Genomic DNA, 23704 nt, shown 5'->3' with positions numbered 1-23704 from the left:
AAGTAACTTTGGTATAAGATACAGCAAACCCCTGAACAAGCAGGGGTTGACTGTATCATATACAAATGTTAATAGCAAGGTGCAGCTGAAGTCAGTTTTGATCAATAGGTGCACCAGTGGCAAAGTCAACACATTCTCCAAAAATTTGTGCACGACAGACAATCTTACTTTAATCGGGAGTGATCTTCTCATGAGAAAATTTATTTCGTTTGGCATGCTCATAAACGAGCAGTAACGCAAATCAACGACAAATGTGAAGTCATGTCACTATCGTAATGTAGATGATTATCTACTCAGCTTATTTAAAAAAGTAATTGTCAGTGCAACACCATAATAGCCCGTGATTTTCTCTTGTCTAAGGCTTTTGAACAACTTTATTAAAGATAGCCTAGTATTCATCACAAAAACAAATTTTATCACTAACATAATTATAGTTGAATTTAATACTCTCAAAACCCATTGCTTACGATGTAAAGGAAAGAAATTAAAATCAAAACAAATACTTAGGCAATATCCAACTTTGTTGATATCCAAGTTATATCAATATATTATTACTTGTATTGATAAACAGCAGCATACAGTAACAATACATTTGCAGCAATAGATTCTTAAAAAATTTCATTATATTAGAGGCAATAAAAAGGCAATCATAAATAGTTCTGTAGAAAAATTAATTTTGTGACAAGTTCTACAAAATCCTTGGACAAAAGAGAAGGCCACAGTAATAATGTATGACAGTAGCATCAAGTTCTTTCACATGTAGTTTTTCTACATAAATACAATGATCAGCTGTCGTTTGTCATTGACCTGCAGTATTACTCGTTTTTTAGCTGCACTAAATTTAGGAAAACAACAATTTTTACTACACCTGTGTAGTCATCAGCGTGTCAACATGTCATCACACCGATGGTGGTCAAAAGGAGACAACCCTAGAATCAGTTTTGGGGGTAAATCCAGCAAATTATTACTATAAGCGGTTGTTAAAATTCTCATCCTTTAAATATTTGTTAGAAAGTCAAAAAGTGCTGTATATAAAATACTTGAGAGGCATGGAGTAAACCCTCCAGTCATACTGATTGTCATACATTGTCATACATTCAGTCCTGATGTTTCTATAACACATTCTAATCAGCTTTTATCTTAGTCAGACATTAAATACATCTCTGCCAGTCATGTATTATTAGCATAAGCAAGTCATGGTATGAATATATTTCACGCTACTCCGCATGAAATATAATGGCCTTATACGAGTGCAGAATTGATTTTCATTTTCAAAGGCTCTAGGAGTAGATAATATCATAAGGATATGTACAATCATATACTAAGCACAAATACATAGAGCCAAAATAGTGTATTACAGAAAGCCAGATATTTATGCATTAGAAAACAGTAATACCTTGAGATGCAAGCTTAATGCATTACAGGACTGAGCTTATAAATATGTCAATTTACTCGTATCTCAAGTCAATTTATCCTATATAAAATAACTCAATACATATTAATTTGTTCCCACCGCTGAAAAAATACCTAAAAACGATATGTTACAATTCACCACCTTCGCTCACCAAGTAACAACTACCTATCTAAGGATTATGATCAGCAATAAAATATGACACAATTACGTAAAATAATGTATGGAGTTCTCACCTCTGAGACAGACGGTAGTGGCTAACCGAGGTGTGAAAGAGACTTGACAGTAACACATTCGGTACATTACACTTTTGTGACGCTACGTAACATATACTTAAAATCTAACTTGAATGAACTTAGCTTTCTATTTATACATGTAAAAATAAGTTTTAATTTTGCGTTACACAAAACTTAATTCTAATTTCTTTTTTTACTTATCTTCTTATAGCTTGGTTCTTTTTGCCTTACTTTCCGACAGGCTTTAACTTTCAATTTAGCCGCCCTTTTTAAAACTTTTCAAACTGATCCTCTCGCATACTCGGCCATCCAGTAGCTGCATCGAGATTCGTCTCATGCGCTTCATCTCAAATTTGTCTTGTATCTCAAGGCAAATATTTGCTCGGAATTTTTGTTGTATCTCAAATTATTCATATCTCAGGACACTCGTATCTCAAGGTACTACTGTAGTGGGATGTTGGTGCAATGCATTCCAGCGGCATGTCTAACAAAGCTTTACGGTATAAGGAGTAGAGGGCCAGATCTGTTTTCGCTAAGTATACAAAACCATATATCAGTAGCTAACTGATGTACATGTAAGTACCTTGTCTAAAGAAGAGTCGCTGAAGAGAACGTGTTTGAGGAAGCTAATGCTATCACAGGCGTCCATCCTGCCCAAGTACTCCCCGCATGACTCGTACCGGTGCACCCAAGCAGCCTACAAGTGAGTCAAGCTGATTCAAGACATAGCAAAGAAGTACATCCTTGAGACATGATTGTAATTTTAATGTTTTTTTATGAAAAAAATATATGCTAGAGATAATTAGCGGCTAATCAACACAAATTTTTTTACAGATTTGCCACATTTCACAACCAATCTTTCTCATGGCTGAAACAAACGCACACCTGCCAGTTGATTGATTCAGCTTGTGCAACAAATAACTCTAATAATAGAATAGTTTAGGGCGTCAATAGGGTGTCCCCGCAGCAAAGGCGTATATCGCTGCGAGGACCTCACTAGGCCAGCCAATGAATAAACTGATTAGGTACCCATACTGACTCAGCTAACACCAATATGACAAGTGTGAAGCAGCGCTACACAAATCGTATAGTTTACTAAATAAAAACATATTGGCAGAGACTATCTTGAACGAAGGAGTATCAATGATAATAAATTTAGTAAATTTATTGCGTTTTTTTTCTTTTAGACAAAATACGAAATAAATTGTCTCAAAGCAGTGATGATGGCTTAAAAATAATAAATCAACATTACAAACCAACTTGATGCTAATTCTATGACTAGATAACTCTATGACTAGAAGGGACAGTTAATTTCAAGTTCTTTGTATAATAAATGTAATACTATCACCCGCCTCTTGCCTTAATGTTAAAACTTAAAACTGGATGAGAAAAGCATGTCTATTAGTGAATTATAGCTGTGGCTAACACTTCAACAGCAACATGGACCGATAAATACTCTAACAAGTGTGCATAAAATTTACCTCTGTGAATAAAACATTGCTATAAAAGTTTCTTGAAGAACTTTTTATCCTTATAATGGGCAGCAGACTAAGGCTGCTCTCGGTATAAAAATAATGTCACTTTAACCATACAGAACGCTTGGCTCTTGATTTTTTGTTGTTAAAACCTTTTATTTAAAATGCTGGTTTCCTACTTGCTGCTGTGTTATCTATGAAGAATCAAAGTCAGCATATCATTAAAGATTTTTGTTGAAGCAACATTGAATGTTTAAGAGTGACTGAAAACCAAACTACCTCTATGAGACCTCTATGATACATCCAATATCTTCGAGACTTCATTTTTACAGCTTTTCTATTCATTTTTTTCACGTTAACCAGTTGTTCAATAGACTTTTTATCTACAGAAATTTTAACAGTTCTTTTTAATTCTACACGTGTGGTGTTACTGTCTCCAATAATAAATTTTGTTTATAAAGTTGTGCTGTACACTGTTATTACACCAGCACATTCAGTTACCTATTGGACACTCTCAATCTGTTGTTATCACTTCTTACTGCTGCTTTTCTTCAACTAGTGTTTCTGTTATATTTGAATAAAAATAATATTATTTTGTGATTTTGAAACACTAAAATAAAGTATCAATATCAGTTAAGAGCCCAAAACTTAAATTAAAAAATATTTGTAACAAGTTTGATAAACAATTCAGTATAATAATACCTCAAAAACATTCACTTCATATGAACTGCAATGCATACTTTAGTTGAACCAAATGATGAACTCTGACCAAATCTTGTGCATCCGCTTTCGTTGTATAAATTGTTTTTTTTTGTAATAAAATCAATGGCCTACATTTACACAGATTCTATCCAGGTATAGAGGATATCTCTAAAAACTTATATAACATTTTAAGAGCTATTCAACAGGAAACAAGCGTACTCTACTCCATCATTATACCTTCTCACTTTACCGGAACTTAACAATTTTGGCTTACATGATGATTTCAACCTTTTCATCATCTGGTAAAGTGAATATGCCTCTTTTATACACAACATGCTGCCTGATTATAAGTTTAGGCAGCTTCAATAATCCATGCATAGCTTCAGCATTACAAATGCTTTGATGATATGCTTGGTAGAAGCTATTATTTGTATAAGATAATATCGAACAGGTTTCAGTAGAATTAAAAAGACCTGGGTGGTCAAAGTTCACAGACTCCAGTTGATTGTCACTATGAAACTGAAGTCGGTTTATAAACTTACTAGAGCCTTTTTCATTCTATCGTTATTATTTCAAAAGATCAACAACTTTTATAGTTATTTACGTTAAAAAGTTCAATAGCAATCATTTTTTACAGTTTCGACTTAGTTGAAAAAATTAAATAAATTTTTTTGCCATTTTAGTGATCTTAAATCAGGGTATCATTTAAAGCAATCAAAACTTTTAAAGATTGCCGTGTTTATTTGTTCAAAACCCTTTTCTCTGAAGAATGAACTTCCATTGATGCTAAGAATTTTTATTCCGTGACACAAAAATACTACATCCCCCTTTTATGTTTCAGTTTATGAACTTTCCGTTACTACAACCTACAATTAACTATTCAAACTCCTCCACAAAACTATTAGATTATCAACTTTTAAAACACTTTGTTCACTCAAGAATTCTTGATTTCTGTCTTCTCATTTTTGTTTTTGTCACGCCGTGAAAAACATCATTTTGCTGATGAATACTAATACCAATAAAAAGTTACACAAACATAGAGTTATACAAACATAGAGTTATACATACATAGAGTTATACATACATAGAGTTATACAAGCATATGGAAGAGCAAAACAAGAATATCCAACAAAATATTATTATGCCAAGTCGTTGTTTTGTGCAGGTGGTCAGACCAGAAAAACCATGACTCAGCCATTTGATTGGATCCGAGCAAAGTATTTGAGCGGAACTTTTACATAACCAGCAGTTATACTCAAACTCAGTGCATTTTATTTAGCGAACTGTAGTGAATCAACAAACAGGATGAACCAAAGAACTCTCAGGTTCAGTACAGACTCTCGGTTCAGTACAGACTCTCAGGTTCGGTACAGACTCTCAGGTTCGGTACAGACTCTCAGGTTCGGTACAGACTCTCAGGTTCGGTACAGATTCTCAGGTTCGGTACAGACTCTCAGGTTCAGTACAGACTCTCGGGTTCAGTACAGACTCTCGGGTTCAGTACAGACTCTCGGGTTCAGTACAGACTCTCGGGTTCAGTACAGACTCTCGGGTTCAGTACAGACTCTCGGGTTCAGTACAGACTCTCGGGTTCAGTACAGACTCTCAGGTTCAGTACAGACTCTCAGGTTCAGTACAGACTCTCAGGTTCAGTACAGACTCTCAGGTTCAGTACAGACTCTCAGGTTCAGTACAGACTGTGTCATCAAATAAAAGAGGTTCTTCAGGGTAAATAATGTAAAGAATTTAAAGGAATACCTATTGTAAAGTAAAGAAGGTCTCAAATTAACAGCTGATACGACTAGACTGTCATCTCACTGTACTCACTAGACCTTCAACCTGATGGCAAAACCTACACAGTAACCTGTTCCTTACCCAAGCAGTATAATAACATTAATTTATATCATTGATTATCAGCAGAAACAAGATGATATGAATGATCATTCTTCAACAATGACTTCAAGACTATCTTTACCATTAGAAACAACTTTATAATAATTATAATAACCACCACATCTTACAAATTTCTCCATACCTATAAACACTGTACATCTGCTTCTGTCGAGAAGGCATGATTGAAAAATATTGAAAAATCAATGCTAATCATAAATCCTTTAAAAATTTTCAGGCTGTTGCCTATAATGCTAAAACTCCAGTCAATGAAAGTATCCAAAGTATGATGCTGTTTAATGATGAGACATTTTAGTAGCAACTTGTAACATATGACAGCAACTTGTAACATATGACAGCTACTTGTAACATATGACAGCTACTTGTAACATATGACAGCAACTTGTAACATATGACAGCAACTTGTAACATATGACAGCTACTTGTAACATGGCAGCTACTTGTAACATATGACAGCTACTTGTAACATATGACAGCTACTTGTAACATATGACAGCTACTTGTAACATATGACAGCAACTTGTGACATATGACAGCTACTTGTGACATATGACAGCTACTTGTAACATATGACAGCAACTTGTAACATATGACAGCTACTTGTAACATATGACAGCTACTTGTAACATATGACAGCAACTTGTAACATATGACAGCTACTTGTAACATATGACAGCTACTTGTAACATATGACAGCTACTTGTAACATATGACAGCTACTTGTAACATATGACAGCTACTTGTAACATATGACAGCTACTTGTAACATATGACAGCTACTTGTAACATATGACAGCTACTTGTAACATATGAGAGCTACTTGTAACATCTGACAGCTACTTGTAACATATGACAGCTATTTGTAACATATGACAGCTATCTCTTCCTCGTATAAACTATCATAAAATTAAATGGTGATGAATCCCTTGAGCTTTGAAAATACTTGCTTTTCATGCTTGCTGATCGATTGTGAAGTTTTGTGAGCTTAGAGACAGTTCCTATTTTATACATATTGCAAATTATTCAATTTGCCTATGGCCACTAGTTATGTTGTATATCTTCAAAGTTAACCAGGTGAAATCAGAGTCGCTTCAACACTCTATTGTTCCAAAATCCACCTCGAATCACCATATTCACCATATTACAACTACAACTAATGTTTTTCTAGTAAATGAGGATAGCCAGATGTTTCAAATAAAATGGATAAGGAGAACATATTATAGAGTATGCTATAGATGAAGGAAGCGAGCTGGAAGGCCGCATTACCCTGTCCAGGAATATGATATATGATCAGAACATTTACACAGCCTCTCCAAGTACTTACACTCGTCTCTGGCACCTTGCTGTTGGCAGAAGCGCCATCTGTGAAAAGTTTCTGGGCATAAGCATTAAAAACTGAGCTGCTGGAGAGATGGCCTCCATCTGCTGTCGGTATCTTTCCGGAAAGCTTAGAGAACACGTGAACATTTCCGCTCTTTAAAACTGGCCTCAGGATAGCCACAGCGTCAGCAGTGCCTCTCATCAATGTTCCATAGTCTAAACCTGGTGAAGATATAACTCACAACTGCAACACCCAAACAATAGACTTATGGCGGGTTTATGCTTGGATGCCTAGAGTTTTATAGTTTAATATTTTTCCCCTGAAACAGCGTACATGCTTCTACATGGTTGCCAGGCTCTTCAACATGTACACCAAATTAAATAAAACCGGCACATGCAATCTTTATGTCAAGCGTGTTTGTAATAAGTTTGAAGCACTCCTAGGTGAGTACATTTTCAAGGATTATCTTATACCTGCTAACCCTATCTGGCAACTAAATTAATCAATTTAATAGTCAAGATATATAATTTGTCATTTTTATTATGGTGTTCCTTGATATGTGTCAGTACTGTCATATATAGTACACCAGCTTCCACTTTATGTACACAAATACTGACATATAATAATAGTACACCTGCTATCACTTCATGTATACAAATACTGACATACATTGTATACCAGCTATGACTTGACGTACACAAGTACTGACACCAACTTAGACTTGATCTTGCTCACCCGGTGCCACTGGTATGAGTTTACTGAGCATCTTGCGGTGGGTCTCTACTGACACAGGGTCAGCAGTCAAGCGTCCATCAAGCAGGTTATAACAGAGCTGTAGCTTAGGCATGTCTGTGCTAGTAATACGTGGTAGAACCTCACTTTCCATGTAACCAGCAAATGTCTCTGGCACCTTCTGCAACTCCTCTGCCATTTTGAGACGTACGACTCTTTTTTCCACCTGAGATGTCGTTAGCCTAAAATTTTACAAGCTTGCGTAAACCTTACCAGTTTTGGTAGCTGACAACATAGAAAGACCTAATGGTTTAATTATAAGCAATTTTATCTCCACTTTCAGTCAAACTTATTCTCCCAAATAAACATGAATAAACAGGTATCTTTCAGCAAAGAGGAAAAGATGAACCAGCATGGTGTCAACAAAAGGAATGTGGCACCAATATAATCTCGTCCGTGACCCGATGCAAGATACATTCTTCGTGCAAACTTGACGACCAAACTAATACATATGATATGATCAACTGCAAATAGCAATTCAACGGAAAAAATGGGAAAAAGACTAGATTTAATGTAAAAAAAATTCTCAAAACTACCGAACTATGTCTGTGCAAGTTTGTGAACTGTAATAAATTTAAATTTTCCTATGAAACAAAAATACTCGCACTTCTAACCTAAAAAATGGTGTACAAAATTAACTTGGCTCTTATAGCTCAGTTTTTTCTGGGATATGACCCTGGCGCTTGCAGGTTACATACTTTACAGCAATACAACTTTCATTTAGCACAAAACAGTACAGTACAGCTCATATACCTTCTGTTAACATAACTTCTTATATTGCATGACACAATCTCAAACTTTATTTATCTTTAACGACTGCATGAAACACATTTTACAATTCTTTGTCTTCCCTTGTCTGACTTAACTAGACTTTGTCTCATTATTTGCTAAATAATTATTCTAAATTCAATTATAGATAATGTATGTAAACTGTATAGAGAATTTAGATTGATAAGAAACCAACAGCTTCAGCGGGCATGCTATTTATTCTCCTCCAAAATATTAATTTCACCTCGACATCACATATACCAAAGGTGTTTTTATTTATGTGACTGTCAAGCACTTAATTGATGTCTATGCAGACTGACTAAAATAAAAAAACAGACTAAATATATCTAGCAGTTTGCTGAGTGGCGCTAATGCTAAACGCTTGGAGCACCTGCGAACAATGCCAATACACGTGTGAGTCATGTTACAAGAAATTGTGTTGGTATGTGTTTAACAAACAAGATATTACATGGGAACATCGATAGTAATAAGCAATGGAATTGGTCCTAGAAGGATATGATTAGATAGGAGTGTACGTCAACAAGTGTCATCGGAGAGGCTCTGAGCACCGCTCACAGCATTTTTCTGGTCTGCTCCTCGGCGAACTCAACGGCAATTTTGAAACAATTATGATTGCTTGTCACTCGTGATAAACCTAATAAATGAGAATTTGTTGAGGAATCCAAATCCTTGGGCAGTGCTAAAATTTTAATCCTTGACAGATGGCGAGAAAAGGAAAGACGAACCCTACCAGCAGATTAGCCACCATCAGATTGACCGACCAGACTCCCTCTAATCTCGCGTAAGCTATGTTAGAGAAGCTCTAATAAAAAATGCAGACAGTTTCAACACCATGTCAGTCTCAGTTGCATGTTTTTTAGTGGTAAATAATCGTAATACAAGTGTTTATCTCATGGAATTACGTTATTTTTAATAACCGAGCATACATACCCAGGCTTATTAATGTTACGTTACGAGATGAGGCAGAAGATTATAGATAGATAAGACCCTGACCAATTACTCTATTCGGACAAGAACAGTCGTATTGTGAAGTGAAATTGCTCCCAAAATATCGAAATATTAAGCTAAGTGAGTCTTACAAGAAGGCTGAACAAATAGAAGTATATACATATACAAGAGATGCATACATACACATACATATACAGAGATATATACATATACAGATAGAAGTATATACATATACAAGAGATGCATACATACATATACATATACAGAGATATATACATATACAGATAGAAGTATATACATATACGAGAGATGCATACATACACATACATATACAGAGATATATACATATACAGATAGAAGTATATACATACATGTAGCTCACTTTCACATATTTTCTTATTTTAAGAATTTAGTTTTATCAGTAAATATCATTTTAATGAGTAAAAACTTTCATTATTTGTTGTAAACATAAAAAATACAATGGTTTCGTTTCACCAGCTAAAATGTTTGACTGGTCAAACCTATTAGCATATCAGCTTTTAAATGAGCTATTTGTTTGTGTTTAGAATACTAGACAAAACTAATTCATCAAGTCATGCAATACCAGCCTTTAAAATGGGGCATAAAGATAAGGACTTCCCTCATAAATAATTCATAAAAGATACCACAACAGTTAATTATATTTATGCGCATGTCTAAAACATAACTGAATCTAATACTTTACATTTGAGATCAAGTTTTTGCAGCAACCTTTTTTTTGAAAATCTAGTTTTTATAACCTAGTTTTTATAAATCTATTTTCATTTTTAAAATCTATTTTAAATTGCAGATAAGCACCGTTTGACCACAACTAAGGATGATTACGATGCATGATTTGAAATCTATCCGCATACACAGAGCATTGTAACCAATTGTAAGGAAGAAGCCTGCATAAAGTAGCACAAAGTCTGCATTTTATAATGCAAATTAAAGCACTTCTGACCTCTCTTATTCAAATTCAGCAAACAGTGAAATTCTCTGGTAATAATTTAAAATTGAAATGTTGGTATAAATAACAAAAAATTAATAGGTAAATTAACATCTAGCTGGTGATGCAATGACAGACTGGCTTCTGGACATCTAAAGACCAGACCCTGAGGAAGTGACTATTACATAGGTCACCCTTCACATCGAAGGCAGAGAATATACGATGATATTTTTAAATTGATCACAAATCAAACATTGCAAACCGACGCAGAAGCTGGAAGCTTTTCATCTTGTAAAACCTTATGCAGTTGTCTCATATGCTGTGAGCTGAAAACTCCCTCAACCATCTAAAGACCTTTTGGCTTCATTTCTGAGAATTTTTTTAAATTGGATGAAACAAACTTTGTTTTAAACTGTAAAAACATCAGCAATTTTACATTATATAACATTGAGAATAGTGCAGGGAATATGGCAATATTTTGACGAATCACTTACCAACAGAATTAACTAAATACTTTACAGGGACACATGTATGTCTTTGACGGTTTATATTACTTGAACAAATAGCAAAATTCTATAAAGAGAACAGGAATATGCTTTGCTGGCTGAAGGGAGGATGAACATACCCACTATCCACAAGTAGGTACTCAAGATGTCTCATGTAGATGTCCCAAAGGCTAACTGAGTAGCGCTTGGCCATAGCTATAGCTGTATCATAGTGCACCTGATCGGTTGACCTGCAACAAACAGAAGAAAATCAGACACTCCACATGTTGGCCTTTCATTCTCTCAAAGGCAGTAGCTGGGATTGACTGGCAAACAGAGCAGTGATTTACAACTCATAACAATTATTAAAATGATAAAAACAACCAGTAAAAACATGATGCAATACTTTATTTATCCTGACATAGAGTATGATATGAATACTATGTCTAGTAAATATTATATAGAAGCAAAGCAAATCTGTAGGCAAGTAGTAAACGTACTTAATCTGATTTGACTCAGTAATACCAGGTCTGACAGCAATCGCATGTAGTTTGACTTGGCAGAACATTAATATCATGTCTGACAGCAATCGCAGCACGTAATACAGACACCAAAATCTGGTGAATTTTCGTAAAAATCTCACTCTGAGTAAAGTCAACACATGTAAGATGAATAGAGAGCAGGCAGGCAGAAACATGACCAAACAGAATGTGAAATCAGCGCAAGTGCCTTTCACAACAGAGTCCAAACGCTTCTAAATATATAGCTGGGCTGCTGCACATCTTATAGTCATATTCAGGAAACTGTGGCAGCAACTGATAAATGTGATATTGTAGTCAAAGATAATGCATAGTGGCCTGCAAAAATTCCACCTCTCTTTCTATTACTTACTCGCTTATGTCAATAATTTCCGAGTGGATAGTTACGTAGCAACTGCTATTATAGAGCACCTTATTACTAAAATTAAAATTTTTAAATACTCAAGTTGGACTCTAATAAATCAACTTAATTGAATTTAGGTAAATAAATATTTTATGAATATTCTACTCCTTTCAAACCTAGGCACGCACAACAAACACTGCCCCCATACAAATTTATTATATGACTTGACCTTAAACTTCGCGATAATTTCCTGAGATGTTTGTTCAAATAAGAAAAATTATTATTTGAACAAACATTATTGTTTGTAATGAGAAATCATCAAAAAAAAATTAAATTGGAAAAATCAATAAAATTATTTGTTTTAGAGTTAAAGGATACAATATTCAATCAAATTCTTAGGAATTCATTTGGAGAGTCATCTGATATGGGATACACACAGAGTCACTTAATATGGGACACACAGAGTCACCTGATATGGGACATACAGAGTCACCTGATATGGGATACACACAGAGTCATCTGATATGGGATACACACAGAGTCACCTAATATGGGACACACAGAGTCACCTGATATGGGATACACACAATAATAAGCTAAATAAGCAGATAGGATCTATGTCAGGCCTGATTAGTAGATGTTCTAAATTTTTACCCAGAAGAATTATGAAACTAATATACAGCGTGTTTATTAACTCTAAAATTAGTTACTGTCTGGAGTGATGAGAAAATGCTCCATTTTGCTATTCAAAAAAATATTAATATCACAAAAATGTCTAATGCGCATAATCTTTAATAAACCACCACTGACTTCATCTCGGTCCCTGTTTGTTCAGCTGTTTGTGTTGCCTGTTGGTAAACTTTACCAACAGGTAAAATTCTCTTGATAGCTCATTCAAAATTTTATTCAAGTGATGACAAAACAAAAAAAAGATTCGCACTATAACACCAAATTTTTAAAAACCAATCTATTTTATACTGCCTTCAGGTCAAAAAACTATCGAATACAGAGTACCAACACAATGGAACAGTCTTCCAATAGACTTTCAAAAAACCTCTGCATTTACTAGTTCTAGAGTTAATGTTAAAAGCCATTTGTTAAGCCTAGATTAATCAAGATCTGCTGTTTGAGTGTGCCAATTTCTGTAGGCCCAGCGCCTCGACTAGCTGCAGTGCGACTGAGCATGTGGGCCTCATCATGCCTTAATGAGTAGGAATTAAGCTTTCATTGATTTTGTTCAACTTGAAGGTTGACTTGCAACAAAATTCACATTACAGTTATTTGGTATCATAAGATTCACCATGTCTCACTCTGCTGTGTTGCAGGTGTCAAATATGTGGAAATTTAATTACAAACTCTTAAAAGCTCAAAAACAAACAGTTAATCGCAGCCATCTCCAAAACGCCGTTTGCACTTTCATGCAACTTCATTCGTCGAAATATTTTCACAAATATACTTCATGCATCCAATAAAACCATGTCTATTATCCTTACGCGTTCATTTCATCATTATCGTAATGCTGTCACATTGAGCACTGATATCTCAAAACCTACTGTAAAAATTCATTTAATTTTTAACCTTAGCTCGAATGAATGCATATCACCCTTTAATAAGCATGACGAGCCTGTTGGTCACCGGTGATAGTCGAAAAATGCTGCAGAAGTTGTTCGCGCTGTGTGGCAGGAAGTATGGGTCACATGATTAAATTACAACTAGATGATTAGACCAAGCCGAAACAGAACTGTAAAGTAGCGAGCATTTATATTTGATACGGGTTTTCCGGTAGAACCCAAAGTATTTGTCATAAACTAATGCTACAAGACGTTTTATATTGAGCCTTTTATTGGCCTTTCAATTTACGTGATTACATCACATGTCAAAACAATAGCCACATTGTTTGAGTACGTCATCAAAATAAAGCTATTCCAAACTACGGCGATGTCATGATGGCTGCGATTAACTGTTCATTTTTGAGCTTTCAAGAACTTGTAACCACCTTTCCACATATTTTGCACCTACAAAACAGCCGAGTAAGACATGGTGAATCTTTTGATACCAAATAACTGTAATGTGAACTTTGTTGCAAGTCAACCTTTAATCAATATTATAATCATATCTTCATTTTACTAAATGTTATACTTTTACTAATTGATGAAATAAATTATAAAGTATACACACACGCGCACAAATATGTAACACATGTAATGCTTTAACCAATCATAAGTACACGCATTTGGATGTATCTTCCCAAAGCAAAAGTACATTAGGATTAACCTTATGTAAAGTAGCGAGCATGTTTATTTGATACGGGCGTTCCGGTAGAACTCAAAGTGTTTGTCATAAACTAGTGATCTGAGACGTTTTATATTGAGCCTTTTATTGGCCTAAAAACAAAATGCTAAAACTGCAGATACACTAGTCGATAATCAGACTGAGCTAGCCAAAATCTCAATCTTCTGATCAATTTAAAAAATTTTTTTGAAAGTTGACTACAAATCATTTACTGCAGTTTATACTTTTTTAATTTGTAGATGATTATTTGGTTGTGACATTCAGTCATAGCTGAACAAGCGCCATTTTACTTTCACACACAGAGCTAACCCGGGTCCATTTGGCAAACTTAAATATGAATTCAGTCTATCATAAAGTGATAATAACCAGTGAGAATAATGAATGCACTTGTGGGCGTAATGTGTATCAGTGGTGTAAATTAGTTGAAGTTCTCATGCTTGTTGCAGAGTCCTTTTCAAGAAAATCGGCCAACAACTGTTAGTAAATTAGCGACTAAAGGACTAAACAACATTCAGTAATCACGTTGGGTATAAAAGAAATACTGCTTAGCACAAGTTCACTGTCCTTTAACGCTAAATGTGGAGGCTGTGCAATAGCCCCCATTACCTGATCCACATATAGAAAAGCAAACCAGCACTATTCATTACACAGGACTATGGCGATACAAGCTCGTTACAGGAAAGACCATGTTTGCGCGAAGATGTCTTCAGTTTGGACTTTAAAGCTCAACAAAAAAATTTGGAGGCATAAAGTCAGTAAGTTGATGCTGTCAAATAGATGAACTAACGGCAGCTGATACTAGCTCCTCACTGAATAAAATATCAACTAGGCTATTTTAGGTCAATCAAATGATAATTAACAACTTTTGGTAAGACTAGAGACATATTAAAACATAAAAACCATCAGTTATTTGAGAACGTGAACGCCCAAGTAAACTCAAACAAGGCTATGCCGATGTTGTGATGCAGGCTGATGTCTGACTAATCCAGAAAGAATATTATAGTTATCCATCCGTCTACCATCTAGTTGATACTACGTTTTGTTATGTATAATAAATGATAAGTCACCAAGAAACTGCAATACTCTACATTTTGACCGCAGACGTAGTGGGATGAGAGGAAGTTCAAGATGAAGTCTGGGCTAACAAAGAATTGGGAAGAGTCCAAATTCTTGTGGTAATAAATGAGGTAAGCGACCATAGGGAAGGTTGTTGCTAATCTAGAATGAGTCGTGACACAACACCCAGTAATTACCTGAGATCAACATTTTCCCATGGGGTCTACGACTCATCCAGAAACGAGAGATTTATTAATGAGAATGTTATTTGTGTTCCAACAATTAGTGGTGTAATTTTGGCCGAAGCACGACAGATTAACAGGCTGTTAAACAGCAGTCAACTGTTAAAACTAGAGATAAGATTCACACATAGTTTCATAGAAACACCTGTCTCCATTTTACCAGCTCAAAATGCCAGAAAGTGTTTACAATATTTCATAGTAACATGAGGGTTACCGTGCCAGCAAATGGTAAACTGACATAATCGCCTTATTCATAAATATTTCTCTACCATAGAGCAAGGTTGATGTTATTATGAGATATTGGGGAGTGATATACAATGTTCTAATGCTTCACTATGAGCAATTGATTACCATACTGTAGTCATATACACTCTTGTAAGTAGATACCACTAGTATCATACTGTACTCATATATACTCTGGTAAGTAGATACCAATAGTATCATACTGTACTCATACATACTCTTGTAAGTAGATACCACTAGTATCATACTGTACTCATATATACTCTGGTAAGTAGATACCAATAGTATCATACTGTACTCATATATACTCTGGTAAGTAGATACCACTAGTATCATACTGTACTCATATATACTCTTATAAGTAGATACCACTAGTATCATACTGTACTCATATATACTCTGGTAAGTAGATACCACTAGTATCATACTGTACTCATATATATTCTTATAAGTAGATACCACTAGTATCATACTGTACTCATATATACTCTGGTAAGTAGATACCACTAGTATCATACTGTACTCATGTATACTCTGGTAAGTACATACCACTAGTACCATGCGGTACTCATTATCATTACAGTCAGTATCTTCAACACCCCAGGATGATTATTTGTTATTCTGAAGCAAAAAAGGAAGTGGTGAGACAAAACATTGCATAGTCACGTAGTCACATAGGATGATTGGGCGGCCATTAGCACTCATAGATGGATTTACATACTTGGTTAGGCTAAGAATCGTCTGCCTCTTGTATTCATTGTCTGCTGTAAACCTGTGACTGTCAACATCCTTGCCGAGGGACTGGAGATAACAGGCCTGGCTATGGTCTTCCAGCAGCCTCACATACAGGTCCAGTTTCTCATACAAGACCTGCAGACATTCATTCAGCACTGTAAACTCTTTTGTACAACCGCAATGATAAACAAGCAACCATAGTGCAGACTTTCTTCCGGAGGTACTTCCAATTATACAAGCCTTTTGCATAACTTTATTGTGTTTTCAGGTGATACACTCTAAATACTACACTCACTACACACAGTCCCTATTAGGCCCACCTTATATAACATTGTATTGCATATCTCAAGTGTACAGTTAATATTATACTGTAATCATAAACCGCCACTCGTAAAATTTCTATTGAAGACTCAGTCGTAAACTTTCAGATGTACAATCACTAGTGTACACTCCCCAGTTTACACTTCCTAATATACACTTTTATTGTACAATCCATAGAGAACGTTCCCTAGAGCGCACACATCCTCTCAATCCCACACTTTCGATTTTTGAACACCTTTTAATGTACAAACCTTACTGTATCTTCCCTGCAGTACATTGCATGTTTGCTCCCTACTGTATACTCTAACCATATATTTCCTAGTGTACCCTCCCCACTTTACACTCCCTACTGTACACTCCCCACTTTACACTCCTTATCAAGGATACTAATAATGCCGAAACTTATCACAACTGAAGAACCAGTCCTCAAACTTCAGCGTCTGTTATCTCAAAAAGTTCTTTAATATGTCAAATGAAGCTGAATGTATGCATTTTTGCTAAGAATCTTTTAGCCAAAGTGGCTTTAGCTAAGATATTCCTACGAGGTGGTTTTTATTAACGTGGTTTTTGCAAAAATACGCAGGTATTGGTTTTTACCAAGGTGGGAAAAGATGGCACGAGCAGAAGGTAATCAGGAGAGTACATTGTATACGTTAAAGCAAGTTCAGTAAATGTATTTATATATATATATATACATGTATATATACACATACATTTCTATATATATTATTCATGTTCTATTATGGTCTATATTGTTTGTTTTATACATGTTGTCATTGCATATTATATGAACATAAAATTGCTTGAAGAGGATTCATCAGCTTATGCACAGTAATTAGATTCTGAAATATTTCTAGGTAGATTTAGTAGCAGGCAAGAAAACAGTTGCACAGTTCCTGGCAGCATCTGGTCACTGCATCGGAGTTAAAGGACATTAAATCAGAACTACAGTAGACGCTCCTATAACGTAAATTCCAGATAATGTAAGAAATTTATGTGAAGCTTCAGCTTAGTGCTGCGTAAAAAATTCCATATAACGTAAAGTGTCAAGTCAGACGAGTTCTCAAATTCGATTTGGATGTTAGTTTATCTCGCCGCATTTGGGAAGAAAGACGACGTGCGTATCGAGTTATATATATTATATATACAACTTTTGTGACATTCTAGTTCATCATAATAGATCGTCAGATGTGTCAAGAACACAGAGAATAGGATAGCTGAGTAATTGTTTGCAAATCCAAAGACGATCGATTGGTGCAGGTATTACAGCGTCGGTCTACCAATCTGAATGTTACGAGTTGGAGTATCGTCAAAAGTTTTCTTTTATCCTAGCCTTGACCAATGGGTACAGGTAGATGACGAACAAGTAAAACCACTTTTTATAGTAAAAAAATTTTTGTTTTGCCTTATTGCAGATGTATAAAACATTTGTTATAAGTTTTACTTTGCAGGACAGACTTTGCTGTTTAGAAAAGATAAGCAAATCGTTGTAAATAAACGTCGAAAATGTGCAATTCCCATCAACTTCATTAAAAAGGGAAAAGTTATCGATGCAAACCAATAATACTGCAGTTATGGTATAGCCCACAAATTAAAAGAGTTACTTCAAGTTTTACCTTTTTGCATGGCCAAAGAGGTGAGTTTGGAAAGATCTTGAAATGGATTAGGCAATTTACATGTATTTTACAGTTCTTATAACGTAAATTCCGCATAACATAAACGTTCCTGCAACGGATTATTTACGTTGTGGGAGCACCTACTGTTACAGTATATGATTCAACCCTAGATATGTGTATATACAAACATCTATAAACATGTAGTGTCATAATATACAAACCTGCAATAAACTATTGTCATTTACAACTTTGTCTTGTATTTGATTATGATATTATTTTGCAATTATTAATTTGCATTTCAACAATAATCCCCATTTAATCTAATATATTGGCGAAAACCAAGAACCCCATTATTTTGGCAAACATTGCCTGAGCCAAAACCATCCTAGTAAAAACCTGCATAATTCATGAAGCCAGTGTTAGTTGAAGTCTAGGGGCAACATTAGAGCAGATAAATATTGCAACTCTAGCGCCTGCCACACACCTGTAAACATTCATTAAGGTACATGTAGGTCCAACAACCAGCAGGACTCAAAGAAATTGAGAAGAGAAAAACTGAAAATACAGATAACTGTAGAGATAGCGGGCTGATAGTCTGCAGAATGATGAGAAAAGCTTATAGTCCAATCAGCCACCAACATGAGCTTGTCAAAAACTGGTAAAAGCAGGTGTATACTAGCCAATTTTGTGGGTTACTTGGTCATCTCTACTTCTCTGCCGCAGACGTTTCACGTGCAAACAGAAAATCACTTGTTAGTGCTCACCAACAGTACATCTATTGTTTGTGCTCACCAACAGTACATCACTTGTTTGTGCTCACCAACAGTACATCTATTGTTTGTGCTCACCAACAGTACATCTATTGTTTGTGCTCACCAACAGTACATCTATTGTTTCTGATCCCCAATGGTACATCTATTGTTTGTGCTCACCAACAGTACATCTATTGTTTGTGCTAACCAACAATACATCTATGATTTGTGCTCGCCAACAGTACATCTATTGTTTGTGCTCACCAACAGTCATTCTATGATTTGCCACAGGCAATTCACTAGTAGCGATTGTCTCTTATTGATTGAATATTTTTGCCAAATAATAACGACCATCAATTGAACATGTACTGCCAAGCATCAATCTTTTACATTGAACTGTTCCATTTAAACTTCTATTTGCTAGCTGATAAGAATACAAGTTTTACAAATATATGCATAGTCTTTCTCATGGTAATTCTTCCAAGGTTGAATCTCAAACACATAGTATAAAGCTGTCTTAAAAAGGCAAGGATTCTTATACTCACCTTCATCTCATCACGGACCAGTTGTTGCTCAGAGAGCTGGCGAGCAAGGTTAATTGTCTCACTGACGGTACCGTGCACAGACATGGAGAGTGAGGAAAGCAATTGAAGGGCGTAGTAGTATGCACCGAGTTTCAATGTCAAGGGCACTTTCGGAAGCTGGCCAAAGCATGTCTCAGCAAGATCGGACTAAAGTGAAATAAAACGTGCTGCCTAGAAAATATAATTCCTATAAAAAAATTTTAACATTGTTGGACACCGGTGTAATAGTTACGAGCATATTTACATAACTGCTTCCAAAATAGTTATCTTTAAATTCAACTGACTTTACCTTTGATTTTGTAATGCTAAGGAGTGTCAATTGAAACATACATGTCGGTAGTGAAAGAACAAGACATACGCTGACACTGATTCTGCTACTGGTACTTGGCTATACCTTAGAGATGTCCATAAGAAAACCGAGCCCAAGAGTTACATCAGCAGGTAAGGCATGAATCGCAGATTGGACCAGTACTGCAAGCAAAGAAACATACAAACTAGCAAAACCCAACACATCCCTCAATTTACGAAAAGCCTCTACTTAGTTACACAGCTAAATAACACGGGCTTATAATGAATACCCGATTCCATTCACACAATATAGCTCGTACCTTCTGAGCAATCATCCGCTGGAGTTGTCCCCTTTGAGAGTGCCTCTTTTAGCTTCCTCATCCTGAGCACATCATCAGAAAAACTTATCTTCAAACTGGCACTACTTCCGAGGTCCTACGAAAGACAGAGCGTACTCAATATATGACCGAGAACAATATACTAATGAGTTATACTACGGGATGATATTATTCGATGAATTTAAAAATTCATGAACTCGCGGGCAGACAATTCCTCAAATTGTTAACATTCGCAAATAATTAGAGTTGTTGGCGTTATTGAAAAAAGGAAAATAACTACTACATAATATTAAAAACTAATCACCAGGCGTATTTAAAGAACATAACTGTTCCAAACTCTTTTGTAGCCATCGCCGGAGATTAGAGTTGCGCCCATTGACAATACATCACAATTCTTAACAAAATTAATCAAGGTTGTCACAATTTCTTTAGAAATCAGCATGGCGTAATCATCTCAAAAGTCTTTCGCAGTTTTTTACTGTGGAATCCGCCTCCAAAAACTTGTAATACTAAAGTTGAGAACATTGAAAATGACTTATTGCCATCAAAAATTAATTTGTTCATGTATGTGCTTTTCCATGAATATAATAGTCGGGAATAACTACATAAAAAGACAATTTTCGCAAAACATAACTCCACGAATATTGTTTTGTAAGGTAAGTAGCCAAATAAAATATTTGACAGCCACAGAGACAGCCATGAGCTAGAGATCACCAGTAGGAGTCTGATTAACACGAAAGCTTCTAAAAAGTACAACTCTGGTACCAAAAGCATCCTAGATAAGCACTGAGACCTACTATAGAAGGTCGGCAGCCATCAACGATATCCTCGTAGAAAGGGTGGCAGCCTTGTGCTCTAAACTCATTGTCTTTGTTGATCCCCTCATCCTCCGAGTGACCACTTATGAATGATACCGTCTTGTCTATCCATTTCATATCTCCAAGATTAGAGAGCAGATTCTTTGTGTGTTTAGTAGTCAATGATAGGGCTCCGGCAGCTGCCTCTGTGCTGAACATAGTCTGCCAGTCTAGCTATAAATAGATTAAACCTCACGGTAGCCTGTAGCCCGACTCTTCATTCAATAAACAAGAATGTGGCAAGTTTTAGTTTTGCAAAATAACTTTCAGCAGAGATAATAAAAATAATGTGGCTAATATAACAGCACAATGGCCAACACACTCCAAACTTTAACATTTTACACTCCACAAAAAGAAGTTATCACCTCAGACACAAATAGAAATAAGATAATCCTGATCTTGTTAGTTAATTTGAATATATCGTAAAACCTCCATTTGAACGCCATGGCTCTCTTGTTTCAATCTTTCCCCTATAGTGGCGGGCAAATGGAGGTGGGTTCAAACAGAAGCTGGCGTTGCACTTTTCAAATATGGTAGCTCATCAGAATTTTGGGAAAAGAAATGTGACGCTTTAACAGACGAAGCATTTGTCGCCTATATTTTGCACTCTCCTTCGGACAAGCGACATTAACATCTTTTGATGTTAATTAATGTCTCCTTAGGAAGGAGCGACATTAGTTACAAGAAATCGCTAATGTACAACTAACTTGTTGTAGATTTCTAAATAAACATGCATTGGGAAACCGAGAAATATCGCCACCAGTTGATATCTATTGCTTGTCATTAATCTGTGATGATATTATAGCCTGTGTCCTGCTTTGCACTTTGTTGGAGCTTTTAATTTTTTATTTCATTTTAAATTTGAAGGCATATTTTTATTTTATAACTATATTTAGCAATGTTGCATAAAAGCTCATTGCACTCATTAATATTTTTTTCTACACTTTGCAGCCAAAACAGTTTTTTCATGTGCAATAAAAACAGAGCTATGAGCGTCGATCCATCGTAAGCTTTATATAACCACAAGGATGCTATCAAATAATATGCTATAAATCTAAAAAAATTATAAGTTATATAATAACAATCTATCCAATACCACAAATATATATTCAAGAACAAGTGAATACAAGAATACAAGGAATACAAGAATACATGCAGAAACCAGAGTTAACATTTTTGAAAAAGAACTATTTGCATCGTTTGCTAGGCCAGCTGTGTCCTAATTGTTGCTTGTGTTTGGAACGATTTAATCTTCTTCTGGCGGTTCATTACCCTCCACAATGTCTTTTGACCTCACCGTTTCTTCCGCACTGCTGAACTAGTTGATATTAGAATCCAAAAATTTGTTTGGCAGAGCAAAACTTGTATGCGTTGCATTTCACACAAGTAATGACGAACTTCTAGCAGCATGGGCGCTAAGCACAACTTTTAGCCTAAAACTAGTTGCTCATATATCATCGTAAATGAAAACCGTTTTTCACTTATGTCGAAGTATCAAGACTGCATTAAAAAAAGAACAACTATTAGCCTGATACAGTTATTAATTATTTTTCTGGTGATGCTTTCAAAGTTTTAAGGAAAAAGCTGAAAAGCTTTAAAGATGGAAAATGCACTTCGATACGAACAGAAACAACGAAAGATTTAATTGTTATTTTATGTAACCAAATCATTATTAGTACGATTTTGGGGACACCTTCTCTAATGACCACTTACTCCTATAGGTTCATGAAGATCAAAGAATGTCAGTGGCGGTCAAATAGAGGTGACGTTCAAATAAAGGTGGTGTTCAATTTATGGTAGCTCCTCAGGGATAGCTATGAAGAAAACCATAAGCGCCTAAATGTATAACATCTTGGAAGGCATCTACTGAAAGCATCTACAGGTAGAACATCTTAGAAATTGATTTAACATTCAAGGTCGTGTAAACAGTCACCTTGGTCTGCGAATTTCCTTCCACTTGAGTAGATTCCCTATCTGGTTTGTCAGAGGGGTGATCTTTAGCAGTAGCCTGTATGCGAGCGGCTAAGAGTTCAGCCTTTAGAGCCATCCGTTTGGCAAGCACTTCTTCTAACATATCATCTGAGCAGTGCACCAGTGAGTAGGAAAGAAGCGCCATTCTATGGAATGAAGCGTATAATCAAACTCAACAGATAGCTAATTAAGCGTACTGTCATATGACTATTATAAAACTCAACAGATAGCTAATTAAGCGTACTGTCATATGACTATAAAACTCAACAGATAGCTAATTAAGCGTACTGTCATATGACTATAAAACTCAACAGATAGCTAATTAAGCGTACTGTCATATGACTATAAAACTCAACAGATAGCTAATTAAGCGTACTGTCATATGACTATAAAACTCAACAGATAGCTAATTAAGCGTACTGTCATATGACTATAAAACTCAACAGATAGCTAATTAAGCGTATTGTCATATGACTATAAAACTCAACAG

The 23704-nt window shown here is 35.5% G+C and overlaps 1 protein-coding gene across 1 annotated transcript in view; it reads right to left on the bottom strand.

The window, feature by feature from the left end:
- LOC137390886 (NBAS subunit of NRZ tethering complex-like) overlaps window positions 1–23704 on the bottom strand; it is a 68520-nt gene that overhangs the window by 15738 nt on the left and 29078 nt on the right. Inside the window, exons 30-39 of the mRNA XM_068077203.1 lie at window positions 23177–23360; window positions 21184–21417; window positions 20369–20483; window positions 20155–20231; window positions 19722–19907; window positions 16474–16622; window positions 11178–11288; window positions 7792–8030; window positions 7060–7277; window positions 2231–2344 (exon numbers count right to left, since the gene is read on the bottom strand). Of these exons, the coding sequence (XP_067933304.1) occupies window positions 2231–2344; window positions 7060–7277; window positions 7792–8030; window positions 11178–11288; window positions 16474–16622; window positions 19722–19907; window positions 20155–20231; window positions 20369–20483; window positions 21184–21417; window positions 23177–23360 (1627 nt within the window). The remainder of the gene's footprint in view (window positions 1–2230; window positions 2345–7059; window positions 7278–7791; window positions 8031–11177; window positions 11289–16473; window positions 16623–19721; window positions 19908–20154; window positions 20232–20368; window positions 20484–21183; window positions 21418–23176; window positions 23361–23704) is intronic.

This window comes from Watersipora subatra, chromosome 3 (genome assembly GCF_963576615.1).
Source record: "Watersipora subatra chromosome 3, tzWatSuba1.1, whole genome shotgun sequence".
Taxonomy (NCBI): domain Eukaryota; kingdom Metazoa; phylum Bryozoa; class Gymnolaemata; order Cheilostomatida; family Watersiporidae; genus Watersipora; species Watersipora subatra.
The sequence above is the reverse complement of the archived record's forward strand: the minus strand, read 5'-3'. Positions and strand labels throughout refer to the sequence as shown.